Here is a 10906-nt window from a genome sequence, read left to right as displayed (position 1 = left end):
AGTCTCCCTCTTTTGGCTTAGGACATTAGGGAGGGCTCCCAGTTCTGGAAGTCTCCCTAGTTGATCAACCATTATATTTGTCTTGGACCACCATCTCCATTGGTAATGTACATGGGACCCTCTTTTGGCTGGACCCGTGGCTTGGCAGGGCCCCGTATCGTGCCAATTTCCGTGTATTTTTTGTGATATTCTCAGTCTCGATGCTTTTGGTTGCCTGGGCCGCCAGTAGTGGGACTTTGGAACATCCCGTTTCGATGAACATTTGGCCCGAAGGAAACCTTAGCTCGGGTTGCGTTGTGAGCAGCCCTTCCGCCCATGTTGGTGGACTCCCTTCACGTGGTGTCTTGGCTAGAGCCTTCAGGGGGCTTCTGTGTTGGATTGACGTATCGTTCCCTAATTCTGGCTTGGTCTGTGGAAGGCGCCGCTTCCCCTAAAGATCAAGATATTCGTTTGGCAGCTTTTGCACGAACACCTCCCCTTGGGGATGGATCTGGCCAAGCTCCATGGTCCTGGTGATGGGTTGTGCGCCCTATGTGGTGTCCCTGAGTCCAGGATCCATATTTTCTTTTCCTGCCCCTTGTCCGCTTCTTATGGAGCTTTGTCTAGGAGGCTCTAGGGCCTAAATGGCAGGCTTCAGACCTTAGACAATTTCTAGAACAGTAGGCTAGCCGTACTGGTAGAAGGAGACGCCTCTTCTAGTTAGTGTTCACCACTTTGGCTTGGATATGGATGACACGTAACAAGATGTTGATTGAGAGGGTTTTTTGCAACGTGCCACTGACTCCGTGTTTAAATTTCCGGCATTCCTGCAACACCGACACCCGCTTTCTAGGCAGCGGGATAGGGAGCGGCTAGGCGCCAGGATTGATACTCTGTGTGCGGCAGAACGACGCATGGCTTCGTCGCCTAGCTAGTACTACGGCGGGTCCATGGAGCCTTGTACCATCTTTCTTTTTCTTTTGGCATGTTTGTATTGTTGCCCCAGCAGACTTATTCTTTCCAGCCCTTGAACTTGTTGTATAGTTGTGGTGTTTTGTTTTATATACTCCCTCCGTCCTGAAATAAGTCTCTCAACCTGTTGTATTAAAGTTGAGGCACTTATTTTAGAAGGGAGGAAGGTTGTCAGCATGCATATAAGAGAGCCCATGCGAAAACGTACCGTACTTCATGTCCCTCTCCGCCCACATGCATATACATATAGGGTTCCGCTACAAATCGAACGTCAAATTATTAGTATTCCCGTACATATACCGACTTAGCTGGCTGGCCGACTATATACGTGTAGTGAAAAAAAAACGATTTATCTCTCGATCTATACCGTTGATCCAAGCTAGGGCTAGTATACAAGTACACGTCGCTGCTCCAATTTATGTGCCACCGCTGATCTCGCTTTCCATGGAGGCGAGGTCCCCTTCAACCCCTCCATCGTCGCCTCCCTTCTTACAAGTGTTCTAACTCTCCTCAGCTAATGTTACTTCTAGTACGACAACTGTAGCAGAGCTAATGCGTACAATGTTGCCTCCTTTTTACCTGGGGCGCTTGCAGTGCAAGACGTACAGATGCATGTACTAAGAATTAGTAGTAACTATTAAGCGGTGATCGATATCTCTTATCTCTCCAATCCCTAACTTATCTAAAAGTAACAGCCACCCTTAATTCGGCAAGTACACATCAACAGGTCCTCTTCTAGCCTGCTGCTGTCTAAGTTTTAACTACACTTTTTTGGAAGAAAAAAAAGTTTTATTCAACTACTCTCTCTCTCTCTCTCTCTCTCTCTCTCTACCCCAGACCACCACCAGCTAGATGAGTAGCACTTGCACCTATCAGAGTCTCATTCTCCACAACGCTGTGCAGTCCAGTCCTGTTTGGCTGTGTCACTGTGTGTGGCGCCGTGTATGTGTAGCTATAGGGCTAGTGGTGTAGCTAGCGCCTTGTACAAGCTAGGACTAGTGCTTCTCCAGTCCTCCTCTTCTCCCTCTACCTAGCTTGCTTCTGCTATAAAGGGCGCCGGCGGAGGCAGGGTAATCGATAGGGAGGGAAGCGAGATGACTCGATCAAGGCCGACGACCACCACCACCATGGGGGGATCAGTACCAGACCACCACCACCACCAGCACGAAGGGGAGGTGGACGGCGGGCAGCTGCAGCACGGCGAGCACGTGGAGACGGTGATGCCCGGGTTCCGTTTCCACCCGACGGAGGAGGAGCTGATCGAGTTCTACCTCCGTCGCAAGGTGGACGGCAAGCGCTTCAACATCGACCTCATCGCCTCCGTCGACCTCTACCGCTACGACCCATGGGATCTCCCCGGTACTGCGCAACGACGAATCCGCCTAATTATAATCATGGCTAGCTAGCTTCCCACCGCGTACATGATTTCATGCATGTGACTCGAGATACCTTTAATTAACTAGTCTCGTTGATTTCATGTGACCTCCACCTTCATTCTCACCTTTTTCCTTTCCCTCCTCTCCCCATCTCCATGGGTGCACGGGTCGATTGTATTGCGGGCATAAATCATGGCAGCACTGGCGTCGATCGGGGACAAGGAGTGGTTCTTCTACGTGCCTCGGGACCGCAAGTACCGGAACGGCGACCGGCCGAACCGGGTGACGCCGTCAGGGTACTGGAAGGCCACGGGGGCGGACAGGATGGTGAAAGTCGTGGAGGGCAACCGCTCCATCGGCCTCAAGAAGACGCTCGTCTTCTACGTGGGCAAGGCACCCAAAGGCCTTCGCAGCAGCTGGATCATGAACGAGTACCGCCTGCCACACGGTGAAACCGAACGGTACCAAAAGGTAACCCTAGTAAATTTTTCTTGAGTATAGGTAACTACTAGTAATTCATTATTAGCAAATCTTTATGCTGATCATGTAAAGCATTAGATTTTAGTTTTCCTTTTAACTGCAAGACAACAAGATCTGGTTTTGAGTTTTCGCTTTGTACTTCACCTTAAATTGGGTTTGATTAACTTGACCAGAACAAAATTAAGTTGCCCCCTTGAGCTGATAGGTAATCTGAGAAACCGAATGAATTTGGTTGCGCTCAACTTTTGGAAGCTCCGCGAGATCTTGTTGCAAAAGCATAAAGTGCGTGTTAGCTCGTCAGCTGAAGATGCGTCCCCTCACAAAATAATTCCGTTCACTGTTGGAGTTGAGATATGATATGATCCATGACTAGAGCGATCGCTTCCGTAATACTTGCCGGCATGTATTTGCAAATATTATTGGCCGGCACGTATTGTCTGTTGAAATAAAGGTGTAGAAGGTGCGTACGTAGTGAAAATTACATGAGCAAGAATTCAGCCAACGTCTCAAATTCTCCATCGCTTCTACCTATGAACAGTTATACCACACACGCCCGCGCGTGTACATCGATCTTTGTAGTGTTAGTTGCTTGTAAAATTTCTTTGTAGCCACAACTTTTCCTTGTACTCGGTCACTGGACCCGGAATTATTTTTAGGGTATATATATGTTAGTGCCCAAATTTGTGCAACCATTTTTTTGAAGGAGTATGATATTTTGGCTTAAATTTGGTTGGCTGTGCCTTTCGCAATGAGATTTTGCCCACCCTACTCACATTTCCTTCACCATTCTTGCCAGAATTTTGTCAATGTTGGTTCAAGGAATCTCTAGCCAATTCTTGGTAGCCATAGTTGGCAAAATTTTCTAGGGCATAGGTTCCAACTTTTTAAGATGTGCATATGTGATAACCAACCCAAAAAATACGTACAACTCCTTCACATTTCTTCTGATCATATATAGCAAGAAAACGCACCTCCTTCAGTTTCAGTTCTTCGCAGTCGATATGTAAAACCATTTAGCTGTACTGCTATAGACTTATATGGCCTCTAGTGGCTGCTTAATAATTTGGGAACTTATATGTTGTACTTTTGCTTTGTTTTGTGAAACAAAATGTGTATAGCACTTAGTTCACGTGTCACTGAACAGTTTAATTATCTAGAATGCATATGTTGCCTTAAGATTATATCAACTTGTACTCTTATTTTATTGCCCATTTTATCTTTCTAGAAAGTAAATATTCCAACTCATGCATCCTCTTGCATGTATGTATATATCAGGAAATTTCGCTCTGCCGGGTCTATAAACGCCCAGGGATTGACGACAACTTCCACCTCACTGGGACAACAACAAGATCGTCTGGCTCCAGAGCGGCGGCAACGAGGCACAGTACAGCAGCACACCGGACGTCAGTGGCAACTCACCGCCAGCAGCCGCCAGTGTTTGTCGAGGGCGGCGGTCACCACTCATCATCTGCTCTCAAGGCGTACAACGCGCACACGACCCAAGGAACAAATGCAGCCAGCACCATGACATCACTGTCGGCAGCAGGGGCGACGCCGCCGGCGATGTTCCGGTCGGCGGCCTCTGTAGCCTCGCTGAGCTCCACGACCTCGACAGAGGAGGATGGCACGTCGCTCTACCACCACCACCTCAAAGGACACAACAACCCAGCAGTAATGCAACTGCATTCTTCCACGCACGCCACGCTGCTCAACACCAATTCCTCGGCAATGGCGACCATCCCGATCGAGGAGCTGAGTCGGGCGATTGGGTCCTACAGCCAAGCTTCAAACCCTAACCACCCCACGGCGCCACTGCAAGGCCCATTGCTTAACTTCCCTAGCTTGGAGAAGATCTGGGACTGGAACCCTCTCCTAGAATCTCCAAAGGTTTGCACAAGCTTCAAGTAACTTCTTAGTTGCATGAATGGATCGATGCACTTATCATATATATGCCTCCCATTATTTGTATACTTATGTATATGCAGACAATTATCCGGGCTAGGACAAGGCTATATATGTAATGGAATAGGTAACAAATTAAGACAGTTCTAGTCCCATGCAATTAATTGGTGTAACACTGTCTGTGCATTTCATTTCCGAATAAAGGTTAATCAAAATTATAGATATGTGATCCAATCATTTCCCTTCGTAATAATCATGATTTAAATTAAGTATGCACAGATAGACGGTGTAATTTACGGATAGGATCTACCGCTCCTTAGGCTGGACATGATTTATTGCTTGACATTGTATTGAATTATTTTATTTTTAGGGTGCTCTGGACTTTTTGGCTGTGTGCATTTAGCTATGCAGTGGCCGGGCTTTCTTTCAATACGATTGTATCACCTTGATATATCTATTCAATGAAAAGTCCTTTGTCGAAAAAATGCACAGATAGACGGGTACATAGTTTTTCAGGATGCCTCCATGAAAGTATCCAATTTGCTATCTCTAAGGCAAGTGTAGTTCTTTCTAGCTAGGTTGACCGAATTGCACAAGAGAGACTAGATTCGAAACCCTCTCCTCACCCTCTCTCCATCCATCCCGGAGTCCAGCGCTCCCGGGCGACTCAGGAGCGACCTCCCTCCTGCCGCCGGCGTAGCCACCTCCTCTCCCTCCCTCCCTCGCCACCGCATGAGGCTGGCGTCGGGCAAGCCCGTGGCGCAGCTGGGGACTGCGGCGTCCTGGTCCTTGCTGCGTCGCCTTGCGCTGGAGAGCAATTGGATCTGGGGCGGCGGCCCTTCCGGCGAGGCCCCTCCGTGCTATAGCGAGCGGCGGGGCTGACGTGGTGCCGGTGGTCTAGTCGGACGGCCAACGGATCTTCGGTGAACCAGGGCCTGGCGTGACTGCTCTGGCGTCCGGCGGCGCCTAATCTGGCCGCTGTCCTCCGACCCTGATCGGTGTCCTTCTCTCTTGTGGGTTCCTAGCGGTGCCGGCGTGGCTTGCTGGGACCCTGGCTGGTGGCCCCGGTGAAGCTGGTGGAGGAGATCTAGATTGCGGGAAACCCCTTGCTCGCCCCCGGCCGGCCGCACCGGCGACGATGCTCAAGGGCGCCGCTTTTCTTCTTGGAGACGCCGGTCTACGTCTGCTCCTCTACCCCCCCCCCCCACCTGCCTAACTCCGGTGGGCGGCGGCGGCATCCTTGACGTCGTGACTTTCCTGAAGGCGTCGCCTTGAGGGCTGAGTGGTGGTGGGCACCGTGTGGGTCCTTGACGGTTGCTGGTGGTGGGCACTGCTTTGGGGGAAACCATAGGATCTGGTCTTCCAGGTCGGACGATGGCGGTACTGATGTGCCGTTTCTCTCTTGGAAGCATCGTTTGTGGAGCAGCGCTGGATGGCAGAAGCAGGAGGAGGAGCGGCTTTGTCTTGCACGAAGCATTGGTGGAGCTGTCTCGTCATGCCTGGCCGACAGGTGCTACGCTGAGTCATGCCTGGTTTGCAGGTGCTACGCACGACATTCTTCCAGAGTCTTCGCGTCTGGACAGATGAGCGCAGGGCGGTGGTGCAGCTGGGCGCCGTGGTGGCATCGACGGATGTCCGGACTGACAAGGATGATGCGGATCTCTCTCCTGAGTATGGGTCAGTGGTTCGCTGATGATGGCGGCTTCTAAAGCATGTGCATGTGGTGTGCGCTTTAGGTCTGCTGCACCGACTATTGGTCCCGATAAGTTATATGAATGAATTGGCGGCGACACCGGTTTTAGATATGAAAAGTGAGAGCACTTCACATTATCGAGTTTGTAGGCGTGACCGTGTGAGTGATGGTTTCGGGTGGATTGATATGTTTTTGTCAGACCTTTGTGAAATAATTAATAAAGATGTCTGCATGCATCGGTTGATGCAGAGGCCAGGGGTTTAACCTCCTTTTCTAAAAAAAAGGTTGACCGAGTTGCACGATCTTAAGCTCGTAGCTATATTATAAATATATGTGCTACTTTAATCCTTTAAAATGTGTAGTTGGCGAGTTGAAGCATTTATAAACCTTAAAATGCAACATAGTTTCTAGCACGAGCAATTATTCTATTACCATTCGATCAAGAAACTATCGCTCAATTCTGTCAAAAAAAAAAACTATCGCTCAAATTGTTGACTTCAATTCAACATAATCTTGGTCATCCGAATTTGACACTCCCTATAAATGTATATGCCAATATGTATAGTTTAGTTACATGAAACGTGTGTATATGATCGTATGCTTGATATGGGTTGATATTTTATTAGTTCTGGATAAGGATGAAAACACTACTGTTTATTCCCGTCAATATCCAAACATGTCTTTCTATGACCACGTGACACATGTGGTAAACAATCCAAACAATTCGAAAAAAAACATGTCTTTCTGTGCCTCGATATATCTGGACTTGTATTGAGATCATTCCATAAATATGGGTTGCGGCTGCTGGAACTGCAATATCTGCTCGGTGTCTTTATCATTTTTTACCAACGAACTAACTTCATGGAATGAGTATAAACATAGTACAATAGATTGAGAAGATGAAAACAAACACAAAACACTATCAAATTCGGCCCCTATGCCGACGGCCAGGGCCGTCGGCATAGCCCTGACTGGCCATCGGGACAAGCCTTCGTCGGCGTAGCCAGGGAGGCCGTCGGCATAGAAAGGCCGTTGGCATAGGCCCTATCCCGACGGTGTCCATACATCTATGCCGACGGCCCTGGCCGTCGACAACGTTGTCGCCTAACGGCGGTTGCCGTCAAGTGCTGACCAACGGCAGAACGCCACGTGGCGAGCAGTCGTCAATCCTGGGGCAGAGCTATGTCGACGGCCTAGCCGTCGGCTTAGTTCGAAGCTATGCCGACGGCTAGGCCGTCGGCATAGCCTTGCCCCAGGAGCTCCCAGTGACTGACATGTGGGCATCTATGCCGATAGCCTAGCCGTCGGCTTAGTTTGGAACTATGCCGATGGCTAGGCCGTCGGCGTAGATGCCCACGTGTCAGCCACTGGGAGCTCACGCCAGCTCTATGCCGATGGCCTAGCCGTCGGCATAGTTTGCGTCTGTTTTTTTTCTTTTTTCTGTTTTTTCCAGCTCAATTCATTTGAATATATACAACATATATATCATAAGAAGCAGCATCACATAACAATAAGGAGCAGCATCACACAACAAATTCATCATCACACATTATAAGAAGCATCCCAAAGCATAAACATATAAGTATCATCACCACCAAGCATATAAGAATCTCACAAACAACAATAAGAAACATCACAAGCATATAAGTATCATCACCACCAAGACCGCCACAATGTGACCCAAAGGCTTAAGCGTTAGGATGTCGAGCACCGCGGAGGTCGTCACCGCCAAGACGGCCGAAGGCCAGGTCGTCACTGCTAGCGGCAACGCTACCGCAAAGACCGCCTCCACCTCCACCTCCGCCTCCGTGGATCGGAGTGGTCGGGCTCCGTGACTCGGGAGTGCTGCGAAGACCACCGCCAACGGCTGATCCACCGGTTCCCTGGATGTTGAAAAGACATATTACCGGGATATATGACTGTGTTGAAAGGCATGATATGCTTTGGGTGAATAGATTGGGGATGAACTAACCGGCGAGGGGCCAGCTTTCTGTGCCACAAACTCCTCAAAGGTCAGCAGTGTTAGTTGTGCTGGAGGACCCTCTGTTGCTGGCCATTGAGGACACCTGCCGACCGCCATTTCCTGAAAAGCGTGCTACATCTGGCGATCCCTCTACTGATGGTATGCATAAAGGCTCTCGTGCCACGCCATGGTCTCCTGGCGTGTGTACTCCAGGTAGGCCTACGGTATGACATGATGGAACTCATAAAACTACTAAATGTAGAAAATAAAGTGAGCAATGAAGATAAGAGGGAAAATACTTACAGATTGTCGCTCCTGAAAGAGGGACTGTGACAGTGCACTGGTCATTGGCGTGCTCGTGCGCTGGCTCAGGCTCGGGTCGATCCGACGGAGCTGTGTGTAGGAGATAGTAGGAGTGATCACAACATCGAGAACCGCCTCCCGACCGTGCTCCTTGGGCCCCATGCCCACCACCACCCTATCGTCCAGATCCGCCGCAATGGGGTCAGGTGTGTCAGGATGTAACTTCAGATACCCCTAGGAGTAGGCCTTCTTCCTCTGTGCGGTCTTTTTGCCGTAGTACTTGGGCTCGCCAGGCTTGGAGTCCTTCCGCGTATGGGCGACCTCCCACGCCTCCATGTGTGAGAGCGGCCGCTTCAGTTTCTCCTCCTGCACCACCAAACAGAGGTTAGTCATACATAAGAAAGTGATGGTAAATAGAAGAAGAAGAATGTTTAATGGGGTTAGTCATACATTAAGTGCCTTGTGGAGAAAGTGGTTTCAGTTTCCCTGAGCATGTACTCCCTCCTTCCCTTGGTTAGCCTTGTTTCTGATTCTCGTAGCCGCCCAGGCTCCAGCCTCATCACACCAAAGATCCACCAATGCCGCCCAGGACTCGTCTTTTCCATAACACCAATTTGGACACACCTACATAATGAAAGCATAATGGCATGTCAACACGAAATGGTGAAATGTACCACAAGGTAATGAAAGCTTAATGAAAAATCTTTTATACTTACCGCCAAGTACTTGTGCCTCTCCAAGGTAATGCCCATCCTCCGCGCTTCTTCCTTGGTCATCTTCACACCAAGAGCATCGTGATGGTATGTCGAGATGGCCACATAGCGCACCTCGTACTGCATCTGGCGGGCCTTCTTTTTGCATTGGCGCAGCACGATCTGGTCCGCTCTGGCCTTATGCTCTGGAAGAACTCGATAGAATTTCTACAATCATGCATGAAACAAGAATGGAAGAAACCATGAGTTAAATCATTTATGAAACTAGAATGGACTTGTGCTTCTGAAGAGGACTCACCCAGAAAGTAGTGATCACGACATTAGCATGGGTCCCATGGCCCGCGTGGAGGGCCGCTTCCCAATGGTCCCAGCTCGTGGCCAAAACCCGATGGTCCGGGTGCCTGTCTAGATCCGGGCAGTACAACCCCGGCCAGTGTAACTTCAGCAAGACGGTGATGAGGCCGTTGGGAATACGGAGCCCTTTAGAATATATCCAGTTGCTGCAAAAGAATGAACAATTAGCAAGTGACAAGCAAAATAAATAACAACTGGAATGAACATGTGACAAGCAAAATAATGAAATTATTATAAAGTGCCACTTACTCTTACCCCATGGGCTCAATGAGCCACTTCTGCTCCTCAGTAGCAGGAATCTGCTTTGGTAGTTTTGCGTCTCGGCCGGAATGAACACGACTCGGCAAATAGCCGAGAGAATGTGCTCTGGAAAACAATGGGGAGGCGCCGCCCAAATCCTGTCTCGGAACGGGGTAGAACATGGAGAACATACCCAATCTACACATCCTCGGACTGTCCGTGGAAAATGCTGGACAATCCGAAAGAGCTGCGGTGATAAATATGCAATTGAATGCATATTTATCGATGCAACCCTTTCGGACGGGAGATGCCTAGGTTACGCCAGTTGACTTGAGAATGAAATCTAGTGACATGATTCGTAGCTCACCCTCGGCTATAGAGGAAGTATTCGAATAGCAGACGGACGACCGGGGACCAACAGCTCCTACGACGATCACTCCACCGAGATGGAACACCACAGAACCTGCACCGTGACAATAATTAAGTACATCACAATATATTCATCATCATCATCTAACAATCACCGAATCATAAAAATCAGCATCCTGTATCATCTCTTCCGCAAAAAAAATCATCATCTATCATCAACATCATCATCTATCATCCTCAACATCATCATCTATCATGTAACAATCATCATACATTTGCATTTATTGCATTCTTGTTAAAAATATTGCATTTCTTGCATTTCTCACATTTTAACTATCATCAAATCATTTATCATCTAAGTATGCATCCATCCATCTAGTTACATATGGGCTGACCTAACACGACCAGGTGTTGCTCCAAAGTGTTCCTATGGGCTGACCTAACACGACCAGGTGTTGCTCCAAAGTGTTCCTATGGGCTGACCTAACACGACCGGATGGACAGTTCCACTGGTCAAAGCCCGTCCATGCAAAGTCGAAGGGCTAGATCCCGTGGTTAAACG

At 48.9% G+C, this 10906-nt stretch overlaps 1 protein-coding gene across 1 annotated transcript; it reads left to right on the top strand.

Annotated features, from left to right (window-relative positions):
* The first annotated feature begins 1850 nt into the window (after positions 1-1850).
* Positions 1851-4938, top strand: LOC119341007 (NAC domain-containing protein 35-like). The gene is made up of 3 exons (XM_037612908.1): positions 1851-2310; positions 2527-2798; positions 4083-4938. The coding sequence occupies exons 1-3, from the start codon at positions 2046-2048 to the stop codon at positions 4713-4715; spliced, it is 1170 nt and encodes a 389-aa protein (XP_037468805.1). The 5' UTR covers positions 1851-2045; the 3' UTR covers positions 4716-4938.
* Positions 4939-10906: the final 5968 nt, after the last annotated feature.

This window comes from Triticum dicoccoides, chromosome 7B (assembly GCF_002162155.2).
Source record: "Triticum dicoccoides isolate Atlit2015 ecotype Zavitan chromosome 7B, WEW_v2.0, whole genome shotgun sequence".
Lineage (NCBI taxonomy): Eukaryota > Viridiplantae > Streptophyta > Magnoliopsida > Poales > Poaceae > Triticum > Triticum dicoccoides.
The sequence above is the reverse complement of the archived record's forward strand: the minus strand, read 5'-3'. Positions and strand labels throughout refer to the sequence as shown.